Genomic DNA, 17,348 nt, shown 5'->3' with positions numbered 1-17,348 from the left:
CCGCGGTTTAGATACATTACGGTATCAATACTGTTCCTTTTGTTCTAAACCGCAATTATCAGAATTCGGTTATACACTGGTTAACACATTTTTCAACTGCAAACATGCTTCTTCTAAATCAAGCGATGGTGCCTGCAGCCTTAGCAAAGTGTCTGAGGGAGATCTGTTTGTGAACTGATACTGTATTTTGATAATGGTTTTGAAGGAAATGGTCAATGACACAGAATACACGTTTCAATTGCTGCGTTCTGTTACCCAGCAGGGTGGTATCAGTGTGAAAGCAGGGGGGCAGCAGGGTGGTATCAGTGTGAAAGCAGGGGGGCAGCAGGGTGGTATCAGTGTGAAAGCAGGGGGGCAGCAGGGTGGTATCAGTGTGAAAGCAGGGGGGCAGCAGGGTGGTATCAGGGTGAAAGCAGGGGGGCAGCAGGGTGGTATCAGGGTGAAAGCAGGGGGGCAGCAGGGTGGTATCAGGGTGAAAGCAGGGGGGCAGCAGGGTGGTATCAGTGTGAAAGCAGGGGGGCAGCAGGGTGGTATCCGTGTGAAAGCAGGGGGGCAGCAGGGTGGTATCCGTGTGAAAGCAGGGGGGCAGCAGGGTGGTATCTGTGGTGCAGCAGTCCTTTAAAGGAGTGGTGTTTCTGGCTGAACTCACATCCAGGATCTTTGGTGTTGGACACAGAGCCTCCTCCTTTGGACAGGTTGTGCTGTAGAGGCAGGACTTGGGGTGACTGCACCAGACACAGCTATACTTCGGATCCGCGGCTTTACACAGGCTGCAGTCCTCTCGTCCGAACGAACAGTTATACAAAGTGACTGGAGAAGAGGGGAAGAAAGAGATGGAAGTTGACGTGCTTCACAAAGCGCCTTTCAGATACTCCAGGAAAGCTGGTGGCTTGCAGTTTGCTGGTCCCCAAGCCAGCACCTTAACCACTGTACAGCGATGGTGTTTGTAACCGCAGGGTGCGTTCCATCAACACCCAGCCTGCACTGCCACTGGGGACCCACACACACATCTGTCATTAACACAGAGCGTTTACTCGGTGTGCTCTCAGAATTGTACGTGTGCACAGGACTGGAATTTAAAACGCTGCTCCTCACTTGCAAGGCTATTCATGGTTCTGCCCCTGCCTGTTTACAGGAGTTGCTTATTGCCTACAAACTGGCTGGTGCATTGAGATTAGTAGATGATGGCCTCTCAGGAACTCCAAGAACTATTAAAAACCCTCTGTTCGAGCTCTCTTCCAAATGTTATCCTGAATGCTAACTCTGTCAGTGTTTTGAAATCTAAACACCTCTCTCTGATTTGCCTTTCACTAGGAGCAGTTTGTGCTCTTTCGGCTTGCTGTGTATGTGTGTAAAGCACTGGGATGCTTGTACATGAAGGATGCTGTACAAATTAAACTGGTCTGGTAAATTGTTATATAGAGGTGTTGCAGACACTGCGATTACAACTCCAGCTGAAAGGGTTCAAATCCAACTTCAAACCTGGCAATTCACTGCACAGGGCCTGTGTTATTGCACCTTTAAATTGTGTACTTGTTTTACAATGAGATCAGTCTTCAATGGTAACTTTTGGAGAAACTACACACTGAGCAATAAAAAAAGAAAATGATGCTCACCAGTCAGATTGCTGTCGATCTTCTTATTGTCTTCTTTCACATAGAAGAGGAGATCCCTCGTCTGCCCTTTATCGTAGGAGAACTGTGCAAAGGGACACAAAGAGAGAGGGCTACTCTGACTCTGCTCCCTGCACACACAGATTGTGATTACCTTGCACAACGCGTCTCTGAATATCAAACATCTAATTACTGCAACACTACCCACAAGGGGGCGCCAGAGCATCGTCTAATTTAATCACAGATCACAAGAAAAAGAGGGGTTACAGCTCTAAAACCACCACCCAAATCTCTCTCTTAAAAAGGTGCGTTTTAGATTTACAACACTGAGCTGTTAGAACATTTCACAGGACTCGCTGCAGGGTGCAGACACATTGGGAAAAGCTGCATCACTCACCTCATAACCCTCAAACGAGTAGGTTTGATCCTCTTTTAATACAACCTCCACCTCCGTAGAGCCCATCAGTTCAGTGCCCATCTTGAACGTTCTGCCCTGCGGGAGCGGGAGCAGGAGCTAGTTTTAGTGCCGGTGTGTGCGAGTCGCTCAGCGTGTGGCATATTAGTTCATATTACTTTGGGAACATGTCATAAGCATTGTGCATCCCTTAACTCTTTTACAGTACACAGTATTTCAGGAAAGATATTACCAGCACATTACACTATATAACGGTTCAAGCTGTCCAGTTTGTCGCAAGGTGTGTATTTATTTTACGAGGCTGACGGTCTGATTTCTATCCCTGGCAGTGCAGGGTCACTGTTTGGTGCACCTGTTAATTAAGGACTGTTGTGTGCCTCTCGGTGGAGGCTACGATACAGCGTACACACAAGTCAAAGAATTAAGTTAGAATTCCTGTCCCACTTGCCTTATAGAAATCCAGATTCCTCCCAGTGAAGGTAATGCTGGTCCTTAAACCCACCGAGATCAGAGGCTCGGAGGGGCTTTCAAACCGCGGACAGCTCATTGGCTAAACAATTCGAAAACAATAAAACAACAAACACTGCATTATAATAAACAACTGATATTCTCGGCATGCAAACTCAGTAAAGAAAACACAGTTTTCGTGTGTGTGTGCGTGTGTGTGTGTGTGTGTGTGTGTGTGTGTGTGTGTGTGGATGTGCTTGAATGCATGCATGTGTGGGAGCGAGATTTACAAAAGTAGGACAAATCTGTGAGTATTTGAAGGAACATTGCTGGGATGTGTGATAGAATGACAGGAAAGCATATCCGAGTCTGCCAGAAATCACATAATTAATAGACAAGAAGAATATGTGCCACATTGTTTTTTGCCTTTCACCAATTTTCAACTTTGCCAGAGTTTGCATGACATATGGCATGTGGGAAAAAAGGAGCTCCATCTGGTATTGATATATTTTAAAAAAGCTAAAGCAGAAGATCAATACAGCTGCTCTCGATGCCCCATTTAAAACAAATCTAAAGTTTTTTGACAGCAAGAAATAACCAGAGTTCGATCAGGATTTACCTGCAACCCAAGCTGCCAAACAACGACCGTTCAGAGAGGGGGTCTGTTTAAAGACGACCGTACAGAGAGGGGGTCTGTTTAAAGACGACCGTTCAGAGAGGGGGTCTGTTTAAAGACGACCGTTCAGAGAGGGGGTCTGTTTAAAGACGACCGTTCAGAGAGGGGGTCTGTTTAAAGACGACCGTTCAGAGAGGGGGTCTGTTTAAAGACGACCGTTCAGAGAGGGGGTCTGTTTAAAGACGACCGTTCAGAGAGGGAGTCTGTTTCTGTCCGCGATACAGATGCAGGTACATCACTCAACCCTGCCTCGCGCTTTCCAACACAGGCCCAACTTGCAAGGGAAATGTTCCCGTTTGTAATTTTATTTTCAGAAATTTGAAAACAATTTGTGTGAACTCCATGGAGTTCGAGAAGCTGCTCTGCTGCCACAACTTAAAATAGAACAAATAGACACATGGATAGGACACTTAACATGGTCCAAATGTGCACACAGTGACCGAAGGGGAGATAGTGACCAGTGTGAACTAAAAAAAATCCACACCTTGTCAACACCTTGCCAGAAGGACAAGTTAGACCACAAACTCCACACACGCCCTTTGACCCTTACCTGTGCGTGCTTTATGACGTACACGTCCCAAGTCGATGCGTCATTGTCGCTGCACTGGTGAGCCTTGATGTTCCACTGACAGCGCCACTTGCTGGTCACACACGAGGCGCACCTAGCATTGAAAAACACACAGGATCAGCACGCTGCCACAGTGCTAACACAGAAGACATGCCCGTGAACCCCAAGACACACACAGCCCGAGCCACGAGACAGACACAGCCCGAGCCACGAGACAGACACAGCCCGAGCCACGAGACAGACACAGCCCGAGCCACGAGACAGACACAGTACTCACGGCTTGTTGGTGAGCATCTTTGCGGCCGCACTGCAGTTGTAGAAGTGGTACTGTCCGACAGCCAGCTCCACGCGGGAATCCTTAAAGGTCAACTTTACCCTCACTGCAACGAAATCTGACACACAAATGCCATTCAGCACACGTTTAACAACTGCTTGCGTTCTTCTGCAATCCCACAATTAAACATGTAACCCACGGGTCCTACAGCCAGCTCCTGTTTGTGTAACTGACTTCCTGAGGTTCATTACAAAAACAAACACATACCATCAACAATCAGGCTCCTCACTAACATAGATATAGTCCAGGAGTTCTCTTTCCTTAAAGAAGTCTCACTTTACCATTGGTCAGGGATGAGAATAGGCAACCATGAAACAATACTGATTCATCTAAACTGAAATTTAAAAGGTGTCCAATCATTTTTTGATCTGCAGGATGTAAAACTGAATTCTGCTGTTAAGCACGTAACGTTGGGTTTAAGGATCCACGAAGAGCAGCGAGCACTGCAGAGCAGCGAGCATGGTTAGCAGGCTCACCTTGTGATTCAGGTGTTTGGGGGATATTGATGATCTCTGGAGGAGAGCAGGTTATAGACTTGCCCAGTTCAATCACAGCCTGACTCTTAGAGCCTCCGAAATCACACTCCAGCTGATCGCTCTCTGTAATGTCCGGGAAAGGCACCAAAGTCATACTGACCTGGAAATGAAAAAATGGCCATCTCAAAAATGAAAAAAGCAATAGCTCATATCAAAGCTCATTCAAATAGAGATCTTCCGCCACCCCCACCATGGCTGTAAATTCAAGAGAAGAGCTGAATGTAAGCAAAATTGCATATCAGTTTGAGTCGTCTCAAAGCATGCAACAAAATGGAGAAAATATAAGAACATAAGAAAGTTTACAAACGAGAGGAGGCCATTCGGCCCATCTTGCTCGTTTGGTTGTTAGTAGCTTATTGATCCCAAAATCTCATCAAGCAGCTTCTTGAAGGATCCCAGGGTGTCAGCTTCAACAACATTACTGGGGAGTTGATTCCAGACCCTCACAATTCTCTGTGTAAAAAAGTGTCTCCTATTTTCTGTTCTGAATGCCCCTTTTTCTAAACTCCATTTGTGACCCCTGGTCCTTGTTTCTTTTTTCAGGCTGAAAAAGTCCCTTGGGTCGACACTGTCAATACCTTTTAGAATTTTGAATGCTTGAATTAGGTCGCCACGTAGTCTTCTTTGTTCAAGACTGAACAGATTCAATTCTTTTAGCCTGTCTGCATATGACATGCCTTTTAAGCCCGGAATAATTCTGGTCGCTCTTCTTTGCACTCTTTCTAGAGCAGCAATATCTTTTTTATAGCGAGGTGACCAGAACTGAACACAATATTCAAGATGAGGTCTTACTAGTGCATTGTACAGTTTTAACATTACTTCCCTTGATTTAAATTCAACACTTTTCACAATGTATCCGAGCATCTTGTTAGCCTTTTTTATAGCTTCCCCACATTGTCTAGATGAAGACATTTCTGAGTCAACAAAAACTCCTAGGTCTTTTTCATAGATTCCTTCTCCAATTTCAATATCTCCCATATGATATTTATAATGTACATTTTTATTTCCTGCGTGCAGTACCTTACACTTTTCTCTATTAAATGTCATTTGCCATGTGTCTGCCCAGTTCTGAATCTTGTCTAGATCATTTTGAATGACCTTTGCTGCTGCAACAGTGTTTGCCACTCCTCCTACTTTTGTGTCGTCTGCAAATTTAACAAGTTTGCTTACTATACCAGAATCTAAATCATTAATGTAGATTAGGAATAGCAGAGGACCTAATACTGATCCCTGTGGTACACCGCTGGTTACCACACTCCATTCTGAGGTTTTTCCTCTAATCAGTACTTTCTGTTTTCTACATGTTAACCACTCCCTAATCCATGTACATGTGTTTCCTTGAATCCCAACTGCGTTCAGTTTGAGAATTAATCTTTTGTGCGGGACTTTGTCAAAAGCTTTCTGGAAATCTAAATAAACCATGTCATATGCTTTGCAATTATCCATTATCGATGTTGCATCCTCAAAAAAATCAAGCAAGTTAGTTAGGCACGATCTCCCTTTCCTAAAACCATGTTGACTGTCTCCCAGTACCCTGTTACCATATAGGTAATTTTCCATTTTGGATCTTATTATAGTTTCCATAAGTTTGCATATAATAGAAGTCAGGCTTACTGGTCTGTACTATAAGGTTCGTTTTTACAGAACAGCAATTGTAATCAAATCAAATCTAAAGAGTCACATGACCTCAATATTAGGTCTGAGATCAATGTCAAGGTCTCCAGGGTGTTGCAGTCACCCCCGCAATGGTTTCTGGGATACGAGGCTTTGACACAGCGATGGTAGCAGTTCTGTAAACTCATCGACACAAGTGTTCATTCTTCTTGTACGATACAAAAGACTGAATTGACAGAGAAAACAAATCATAAGTCAGTGTTTTATGGATTTCTAGACTCAAGAGTGGGTGTGTCTTACATGGTGACATCACTACTTTTATTTTTCAGGACACACCCAACAGAGTCCAGTCTGGGGCTCCACAGTCAACAGCAGGCAGATCCCCTGAACCCTGTTTGTCAGCAGTGACACTGAACGACAGAGTCCATACCTGCAGTGGTTGTGTCACGGGTGTGACTATTTATCCACTATTTTATTGAGGTATTTTTGTATTCACATTATTGTAACTGTGTTATTATTGTATTCTGATTTGCGCAGAATGTATGCTGTACTGATTGTGCAGGATGCATGCTGTACTGATTGTGCAGGATGCATGCTGTACTGATTGTGCAGGATGCATGCTGTACTGATTGTGCAGGATGCATGCTGTATTGATTGTGCAGGATGCATGCTGTACTGACTGTGCAGGATGCATGCTGTATTGATTGTGCAGGATGTATGCTGTACTGACTGCACAGGATGCATGCTGTACTGATTGTGCTGGATGCATGCTGTACTGATTGTGCTGGATGTATGCTGTATTGATTGTGCATGCATGCTGTATTGATGTATGCTGTATTGATTGTGCAGGATGCATGCTGTACTGACTGTGCAGGATGCATGCTGTATTGATTTGTGTTGTTTGCATTTTACTATCACACAATGAGGACGTGGACCTCTGCTTTTAAACTGGAAGAGCACTTCCTACTTTGCTTAAGTGACCGCTGGGGGATGGGACTCCATTTGTTTAATTATCAGGCACAGACTATAAAAGGGAGAACTTGTAATACAGAAGGGAGTTCTGCAGGGACAGAGTTCCGTGCTGCATCACACTGTCTCCACGGAGGGGATCGGCAGCATTCAGTGGAAGTCTGTGTCAGATACAATAGTTCTGAGCGTATGAAACTTCCCAGTGTGACTTCCGGTTCTGTCATACTGTTCCCTTAATGAAATGTCGGCTAATGTTTAGAGCTAGTTAGTACTAGTTTTAGGCATTGGGTTTTATTTTTGTTTTAAAGGAATATATATAAAAGTACCTGTCAAAAGTTTGAGTACACCTGCTTAAAACCAGGTTTTTCATGATTATCTATGCTTTTAACCTTATAAACTTGTCTATAAACATTTAATATTTAATTATATGATACGTGTACTTATATAAGCAGATAATCATAAGTGAAATGCATTCAAAAATTTAATTTTTAAATGAAAACCTTGTCAATTTCAATGAAATGGTCACCCAAAGCAAGGGGATTTCAGTCTGAAGCCCAAGTCAGTTAAAAGTCTGAAATGTGTATAACACGGTGTTAGAACACTGGCCTAAGTATAAAAGTGTCTTTGTTAGATGTTCTCTGAGTTAACTAGCATGTTAACTAATTGACCTTTTGTCTCCAATTACCGTTAACTGGTGAGGGTCCACAATTACTATAAATATAGGTAGCATAGGCACAAGTTTGTCATTCCTGAATGTAAGGGAGCAGAAAATGGCAAAATGTGCTCAGTTAAGCAAAGAAAAAAAGACTGTAATTACTTTAAGAAATGAAGGTCAATCTTTAAGACAAATCGCAAGAACTTTGCAAGTGTCTGTAACTACTGTGGCCAAGACCATCAAACGATTTGAAGAAACTGGCACTCATGAGGACCGAACAAGGTCAGGCAGGCCAAGGGTGACCTCAGAATCAGAGAACAAGTTCATTCGAGTCACAAATCTGCGAAACCGGCGATTAACTGCCCCTGAAATACAAGCTCAGCTAAATGCTACTAGAAGTACAGATGTTTCAACATCAACTGTTCAGAGGAGATTGTGTGAAGCTGGTCTAACTGGAAGAATTGCTGCAAAGAAACCATTGTTAAGAGTGCAGAATAAGAGGAAGAGACTTGCCTAGGCCAAAAAAACAGACACTGGACGTCTGAGGTGTGGAAGTCTGTCTTATGAACCGATGAGTCAAAATTTGAAATATTTGGGAGTATTTGTAAGACGCAGAGAGGGTGAGCGCATGAGTTCTGCATGTGTGGTTCCCACTGTCAAGCATGGAGAAGGCAGTGTCATGGTATGGGGTTGCTTTGCTGGTGACAGAGTTGGTGATCTTTACCAAGTCCATGGCAAGCTCAACCAGCATGGCTATCACAGCATACTTCAGAGGCATGCCATTCCATCAGGATTACAGCTAGTTGGGCAGTCCTTCATTCTTCAGCAAGATAATGACCAAAAACACAACTCAAAGTTGTGCAAGAACTATCTGGCGAAGAAGGAAAGTGAAGGACAACTCAATCTAATGACCAGGCCTGCCCAGTCTCCAGACCTCAATCCCATAGAACTTGTATGGGACGAACTGGACAGAAGAGTCAAAGCAAAGCTACCCACAGGTGCCCTACATCTCTGGGAATTGCTGCAGAAGAGCTGGGAAGACACGTCAGGTGATTTCCTGCTGAAACTTGTTAACCGAATGCCTCGTGTTTGTGAGGCTGTTATTAAGGCAAAGGGTGGCTATTTTGAGGAATCCAAGATTTAGAGACAATTTTCAATTTTTTTGAACATTGCTTTGATACTCCTTGTGTTTGGTTTTGTATATTGTAACGTGTTTATTTTCAAGTATTTACAGAAACGTATACGGCGTAAAACATTGTGAGTTATGAAAAAAACCTGGTTTCCAGCAAGTGTACGCAAACTTTTGACTGGTACTGTGTGTGTGTGTGTATATATATAAACAAACATGATATTTTACTCTTTTATTGATGGAGAAAAAACAATAGCTTATTTGCAGTTTCTGCTTAACTTAATTTTACTTATCTGTGCAGCTATTCCATCAGTAATAACACAATTACTGTGCCATTGCTTTGGTTAAACTTAAATGTAATACTGTTATATACTCCACTTGATTGAAATCTGTCTTTTTGCATGGTGGAGTTTTGGCGTTGCTCCCCTGAAATTAAATAAACCTGTGTGCTTAGTGACCGTACAATACAACTATTTCTTTGGTTTCAAAACAACTATTTCAACTAATTCCCTAAGTGGCAGAGATGGGTGACTACAACAGATACAATTGCAAATGGAATAAGCACCCTTGGGCGTGACGGCTGCATGCTGCTCATGTTCTCTGGAGAGTAGCTGGAGATGTGGACACACTCCTGGCCGGGGCTCCAGATCCAGTGGTTGTCCTCCACAGCCCTGGGGCAGGCTGACTTCCTGGTGCACCTGGGGGGAGTCGACAGCTTCTGTTAGCTCATTCGTGTTTTACCCATCAGCGGTGTGTCAATGCTTCTCAATGGCACAGTTAAGACACGGAAACAGCAATGCAGCACCACAGAAATAGCAAGACCTGCACAGACTGGATCTCAACAGAGCGGTTTGAAATGTTGAGGTCCTGTGATAACGATGGTGCGATCTCAACAGAGCGGTTTGAAATGTCGAGGTCCTGAGATAACGATCAAGCGATCTGAACAGAGCGGTTTGAAATGTCGAGGTTCTTTGATAACGATGGTGCGATCTCAACAGAGCGGTTTGAAATATCGAGGGTCTTTGATAACGATGGTGCGATCTCAACAGAGCGGTTTGAAATGTCGAGGGTCTTTGATAACGATGGTGCGATCTCAACAGAGCGGTTTGAAATGTCGAGGTTCTTTGATAACGATCGTGCGATCTCAACAGAGCGGTTTGAAATGTCGAGGTTCTTTGATAACGATCGTGCGATCTCAACAGAGCGGTTTGAAATGTCGAGGTTCTTTGATAACGATGGCGCGATCTCAGAGCGGTTTGAAATGTCAAGGTCCTGAGATAACGATCAAGCGATCTGAACAGAGCGGTTTGAAATGTCGAGGTTCTTTGATAACGATCGAGCGATCTCAACAGAGCGGTTTGAAATGTCGAGGTCCTGAGATAACGATCGAGCGATCTGAACAGAGCGGTTTGAAATGTCGAGGTTCTTTGATAACGATCGAGCGATCTCAACAGAGCGGTTTGAAATGTCGAGTTCCTGAGATAACGATCGAGCGATCTGAACAGAGCGGTTTGAAATGTCGAGGTCCTGTGATAACGATGGTGCAATCTCAACAGAGTGGTTTGAAATGTCGAGGTCCTGAGATAACGATCGTGCGATCAACAGAGCGGTTTGAAATGTTAAGACCTGCAGAGCACGCACTCTGCTCAAACAGAGGTTGAGGGGACAGGGATTCTGTGACATACTAAGAAGGCTGAAGTGTACAGTACTTACTTTCCCTCAGCCACACACCAGCCACAGTACGGGTCTCTCGCTGCCACACAGGTCTGGCAGCTGCTTCTCCAGTGGCACTCCTGCACTGGGACACGAGTTACCTGCACCACAATTTACAGCACAGTCAAACCAGATGATGACAGAACATAGTGGTCACGTAGGCATTTTTATATGTGATTTCTGGAATGAACGGGTTCACATGAAAATGCATGCAGTGCAGACATTGCATTGCTTAAAGCTTACATTGCCTCGGCTTGCTTTGAGGGGAAGGCATTTCACAACTACAGGTTCTGCACCAAGCGAAGTGCAAACGGGAACTGCATCAGAAATGAATCTCATCTGCCAGCCGTGACACGCCAACCCCCGAAAATGCATCACTCTGAACCACTGACCCCAGCAAACACAACACAGCCTCTTACCTCCTTCAAAATGTATTAATCTGAACCACTGACCCCAGAGAACAGCACACAGCCTCTTACCTCCTTCTCAGTCGTGACGTAAATGTGATCCTGACCTACATCAAAAAACAGGTTTTTGTTCACCCTGGTGTTCCCCACCATCATCTTCTCATATTGTTCAGCCGAGCCATTGAGATGCACCTGAAACAGGCAAAGAAATAGGCTGTTAAGCTGCCTCTGTGGCGCCTCCTGCAGGGGAAGAGGACGATACAGCCCACTGCCCCACCTGGTCTCTCTAAGGACCTTGTAGACAAGAAAGAACCAAAAAGAAGGGAGGACACCTGCTCAGAGGGAGTTGAGAAGAGGGCACCTACCTTGTAGATCAGAGGGAGGTGAGAAGAGGGCACCTACCTTGTAGATCAGAGGGAGGAGAGAAGAGGGCACCTACCTTGTAGATCAGAGAGAGGTGAGAAGAGGGCACCTACCTTGTAGAGCAGAGGGAGGTGAGAAGAGGGCACCTACCTTGTAGATCAGGAGAGAGAGGTGAGAAGAGGGGACCTACCTTGTAGATCCAGCCTCTGGCTGTTCCCAGGAAGGCGATGGTGTGCTCATTCTCCACTGCCACAGCCACTGCACTCAGGTGCTCCTCGTAGGTTATGACTGCCTCAGCCGAAATCCCAAAATCAGGCATGCTCGCAAGGGGAGAGGGAAGAAAGTCTTCTCCACACGGATAGTCCCCTCCTGTCTGATAAATGCAAAGAAAAAATTATTCTAGCACAGACAACACCACATGAGTAAAACAGGGAACAAAGAACCATCATGTCCCAGAAGAAATACAATCAAAAAACCACAGCCATGAAGGCTTTAATTATAAATTATATTATAAATTAATAAATTACTACATACCCTTGTAAAGTTATAAACAAAATTTAGTTTTTAAAAAATCTTAAAAAGAAAAATCAAGCACGATCCTTGATAATAGTGCAGTGATGTTTCAAATTAAGAGCTGGTAACGAAAGGGTTAAATCTGGAAGACAAGTCAGGTTTTTAAAAAAATGTAAAAAGTCCACTAAAATGTTTTTGTTTTTATTTCTTAATTTATTTTATTAACTATAACAAAACATCAAAAGAGCAAAAGACAGAATTTATCTCTCAGAGTTTACAAAAAGGGTTTGCTAGATCAATATTTTAAAAAGCCGGTACCTTCTGTTCGCAGTTTTTTGGCCAGATCCCATTTGAAACAGTAGAGTATGGTGTGTAGACAGCCTGCTTCTCACCAATGTACCCAAACCCAGTGTAACAAGCATCCTGGATTTCTCGTAGTCTCTCGTTGATCTCCTTTAGAGAGTACATGCAGAGGGCCGAGGCTTGGCTCTGATCAGTTTGACTGTCTGTACCGAACACCACGAACAGCACCTTGTCCTCGGTGGTCACCCTCCCATAGCGCCCAGACGCACTCATACTCCTTGCCAGGCGCTCCCCTGGGAAAGCAACAAACGCCGCCTGCACCTTGCTGTACTGCTGCCCCCCGCCCTGGCTGCAGTTCAGCTGGAGCTCCATGTAGGAGTAGTAGTGGGTGTCTTTCTGGCACACCCGGGAGATGAAGGTGTAATTCCCCATTTCGTTCCTGGCGTTTGTGCGGGAGAAGAGGAAGTAGGTAAAATTTACATGCTGGAAGGCCAATCGGAAGATGTGCCGGAACAGGTTGGTGTAAGCGCTGGCCTGCCACACCGAGGACTCGTCGTAGCTCTCGAATAAGTCCACCCCCTCGGACTCCTGAAGCAGCCGCGTGGTGATGAGCTTGGGGGTATCGAAGGCACCGTACCCCTTCCCCACAAGAAATACACTTGTGTTCCTGTTGTGTCTCTGCACAACGGTCAACACTCCCACCACAGACACCTTGTCCTCAGTGCTGACCACATAGGTCTTCTCTCCCTTAGAGTCGCTGTAGTACTCCACCTTCGAGACATTCTCCAGGGACAGCAAGGAGCAGATTCCTCTGAAGAGGCTCCCGCACACCACCAGGGTGCCGTTGGCCCGATTCACCAGCAGAAGCTTGTTACTGTTGCTTGTCAGCTTGGTTATGCACCCGATAAATTTGGGGGGGGTACACGCCTGGTTATCTTTTTTGGGGCCCGTTTCTCTGCTGTCCTGCTTTTGAAGCAAGTTGTCTAACTGGTAGATGGTGTTGACAGCACCCACGTACACCCGGCCAGTCCCAGGATCCTGCACCACGTTGTTGATTTCAGTGTTGCTGGAGAAGTGCCTGTATGATTTTGACGCCAGGCTACCAGAACAGAGACACAGCAGCAGACAGAGAGTCAGGGGCCAGGCTGCCATTTCTGAAACACACAAATAGATTAAAAATAAGACACTGAAAAATTATATTTCTAGTTCAAACAAAAACTCATGAAATCAGAGCAGATCGCACATGTCTTTTAAAAAAAAAAAAAAAAAAAAAAACACAAAAACCCCAAATATTCAGTAAAAGAAGAACATTTATGATACTACAAAATTATGACGAGACAACGGAAATACACTTGTACATATTAGTACGCATTCATGCTTATGTTTCACTAAAGAGTTACAACATTTCCTGTGACTGGAGGTGAGGTCTTGGGATGCGCAACAGACAGTACAGGATCTCTGCATCAAGCAAGTACATGCAGCCTGTCTCTGCTATGTGTACTGATATACTGCACATCATGCCTGTCTGCTATGTGCATTGATATACTGTACATCCAGCCTGTCTGCTATGTGTATTGATATACTGTGCATCATGCCTGTCTGCTATGTGCATTGATATACTGTGCATCCAGCCTGTCTCTGCTATGTGCATTGATATACTGTGCATCCAGCCTGTCTCTGCTATGTGTATTGATATACTGTGCATCCAGCCTGTCTGCTATGTGTATTGATATACTGTACATCCAGCCTGTCTCTGCTATGTGCACTGATATACTGTGCATCCAGACAGTCTGGCTATGTGCAGTGATATACTGTGCATCCAGCCTGTCTCTGCTGGATGCACAGTATATCACTGTACATCCAGCCTGTCTCTGCTGGATGTGCAGTGATATACTGTGCATAGCAGAGACAGGCTGGATGCACAGTATATCAATATACATAGCAGAGACAGGCTAGGGCGCGTTCAGGCCGGATGCACATATATTCAATAGTCTCAATGCACATAGCAGAGACAGGCTGGATGTACAGTATATCAATACACATAGCAGAGACAGGCTGGATGCACAGTATATCAATACACATAGCAGACAGGCATGATGCACAGTATATCAATACACATAGCAGAGACAGGCATGATGCACAGTATATCAATACACATAGCAGAGACAGGCTGGATGCACAGTATATCAATACACATAGCATCCAGGCTGTCTCTGCAACGTGTATTGATATACTGTGCATCCAGCCTGTCTCTGCTATGTGCATTGATATACTGTACATCCAGCCTGTCTCTGCTATGTGTATTGATATATTGTACATCCAGCCTGTCTCTGCTATGTGCATTGATATACTGTACATCCAGCCTGTCTCTGCTATGTGCATTGATATACTGTGCATCCAGCCTGTCTCTGCTATGTGCATTGATATACTGTACATCCAGCCTGTCTCTGCTATGTGCATTGATATACTGTACATCCAGCCTGTCTGCTATGTGCATTGATATACTGTGCATCCAGCCTGTCTCTGCTATGTGTATTGATATATTGTACATCCAGCCTGTCTCTGCTATGTGCATTGATATACTGTACATCCAGCCTGTCTCTGCTATGTGCATTGATATACTGTGCATCCAGCCTGTCTCTGCTATGTGCATTGATATACTGTGCATCCAGCCTGTCTCTGCTATGTGCATTGATATACTGTGCATCCAGCCTGTCTCTGCTATGTGCATTGATATACTGTGCATCCAGCCTGTCTCTGCTATGTGCATTGATATACTGTGCATCCAGCCTGTCTCTGCTATGTGCATTGATATACTGTGCATCCAGCCTGTCTCTGCTATGTGCATTGATATACTGTGCATCCAGCCTGTCTCTGCTATGTGCATTGATATACTGTGCATCCAGCCTGTCTCTGCTATGTGCATTGATATACTGTGCATCCAGCCTGTCTCTGCTATGTGCATTGATATACTGTACATCCAGCCTGTCTCTGCTATGTGCATTGATATACTGTACATCCAGCCTGTCTCTGCTATGTGTATTGAATGACAGAGGTGAAGAAGGCTGCTTGGAATCTGTGGGAGGTTATTTTTTTGTTGCCAAACAAAACTGCAGCAAGTTTCTAGCTTTGCTTGCAAAAGCTGCTTTGGCATCTGCAACATGCTAAACAGGGCAGTGTGGAAAATTGTGATCATGATGACATCGATACAAGACAACGTCCTGTACAGTAAGAGGCGCTAAATTCAGCATTTTACATCACTGTTTATTAGAAAACCCTTTGGGTTTCCTGGGCTGACCTGCTGGTGGCCCCGCACTCGATTAGTGATTCTCCCATTGAGGTTGTTTATGTAGATGAGAAAGAGCAGGGGTCCATGCAAGACCTAGAGCACAAGAGCAGCGAGAAATGACTCCACCTCCCGGCACACTCTCTTCGTGTCATACTACCTGGGATACCTGGAATACTAACAGCCTCTATCATCGATAACTGGACCAAACACTAACACATTACAATGATGGGGTATTCTATTAACTGAATAACGACAATACAGCATCATAACCAATCAGCACGCTGCATTTCCTTCAGATGCCAAGCAATCATATTGCATTGCTCTCAGCCATATGGGTGAACAGTGGTCTGAAATGCAATCTTTTTAAGGGTGCATGTTTTTGTGGCGCTGTGGACAGCTTCCTATTATAATTCTAATTAAACTACTTTCCTTGGCTGAATCCCAAAGCTGACGAATACTCTGCAAAGTATTTCGTCTCGGCTTTTCAGATTTCTTAAATCTCCACGTGCACAATACCAAACTAATTCCAGCACATCAAACCCATAATGGCATTTCTCATTTCATTTCATACAATAATGGAAGTGCTTATTGCCTTAATAAAACCTACTTGTACAATATCCAGTCTTTGGGGAAAAGCAATCCATAAATAAGATGATCAATAAATAGCGAGAAGAATCTAAATGAAATGTTTTAGGGTTAGCAGGCAATCATTTCTATCATTATAATATAATATCAGCAAGTAACCTGAGGTTAAAAGAAACTGATTATTGTTACTGAATAAACTGAGAACGAAGAGAGACAGCTTTTAACTTGTTATTCAAATCAATATTACATCTGAGTGATACAGTCACATACAGTACCAGCAAAGAAGACAGCAGGTCACCAGTCCCAACATACTGTATGAGGCAGAGAGAATGGTCAGTGCTATTGCACGGTGCTCATTACGACACTCAAACAGAACATAGCTAAGCAGAACATGTCAAAAACATGCTGTCCCTATCAGACTTTAAAAACAGTGGATATTTATACTGGACTGGAACTCCTGGCGGTAACGACAACCTGTCATATTGGGTCAGAGGTCACGGATACATTTAACCACCAAATGTTTCATTATTATCAGACAATACCCATAAGAACACCAGCCCTAGAGAATAAGAACATACCTCCCGAACATTAAGACAATATAAAAAAAAAAAAAAAGGGTTTAATGAAATTACACGATCACAATATGGCAGCCATATTAGGTCACTTCAGAAAGTGGACAAAGGTTAAAGTTCACCCCAGAAGAGTTTCCAGAACACTCAGCTATGAAGCCTGGATCTCAAATGAAACACCGAGCTATGAAGCCTGGATCTCAAATGAAACACCGAGCTATGAAGCCTGGATCTCAAATGAAACACCGAGCTATGAAGCCTGGATCTCAAATGAAACACCGAGCTATGAAGCCTGGATCTCAAATGAAACACTGAGATATCAAGTCTGGATCAAATGCTTCCTGGGATATTAGCAGTTAATAAAAAGGCTGAGGTTTCAGGTTTTAAAAGTTGCATTGCTATCATTCTGTGTAATACAGTTTCAATATAGAACATTTGTAGGTATGCACACCCACACACACAGATACTGTACTTGGGATAGCAGTCTCTTGGTACCCTACTCCAATTCCTGGGATTTCAGCAGCATTCCCTGCTGCCTCAGTCTTCTGCGGCTGGGTGGCTTGCCTGCTCAGCACCACTTCTCAGGTCGAGAACAATACCAGCTCACATGGTTTCTGTTGGACAACATTCTAACCGGAGGAGAAAATTAG

The 17,348-nt window shown here is 44.1% G+C and overlaps 1 protein-coding gene across 2 annotated transcripts in view; it reads right to left on the bottom strand.

Annotated features, from left to right (window-relative positions):
• LOC121317964 (plexin-B2-like) overlaps positions 1-17,348 on the bottom strand; it is a 104,487-nt gene that overhangs the window by 38,768 nt on the left and 48,371 nt on the right. For both annotated transcript variants that reach the window (XM_041254066.1, XM_041254067.1), the window contains 12 exons: positions 12,271-13,409; positions 11,630-11,812; positions 11,149-11,268; positions 10,670-10,770; positions 9,522-9,654; positions 4,530-4,689; positions 3,997-4,111; positions 3,702-3,813; positions 2,477-2,578; positions 2,011-2,106; positions 1,617-1,698; positions 650-810 (listed from right to left, as the gene is read on the bottom strand). In XM_041254066.1, the coding sequence (XP_041110000.1) occupies positions 650-810; positions 1,617-1,698; positions 2,011-2,106; positions 2,477-2,578; positions 3,702-3,813; positions 3,997-4,111; positions 4,530-4,689; positions 9,522-9,654; positions 10,670-10,770; positions 11,149-11,268; positions 11,630-11,812; positions 12,271-13,409 (2,504 nt within the window). The remainder of the gene's footprint in view (positions 1-649; positions 811-1,616; positions 1,699-2,010; positions 2,107-2,476; positions 2,579-3,701; positions 3,814-3,996; positions 4,112-4,529; positions 4,690-9,521; positions 9,655-10,669; positions 10,771-11,148; positions 11,269-11,629; positions 11,813-12,270; positions 13,410-17,348) is intronic.

This window comes from Polyodon spathula, chromosome 7 (assembly GCF_017654505.1).
Source record: "Polyodon spathula isolate WHYD16114869_AA chromosome 7, ASM1765450v1, whole genome shotgun sequence".
NCBI lineage: Eukaryota > Metazoa > Chordata > Actinopteri > Acipenseriformes > Polyodontidae > Polyodon > Polyodon spathula.
This window is presented reverse-complemented; position numbering and strand designations above follow the sequence as displayed.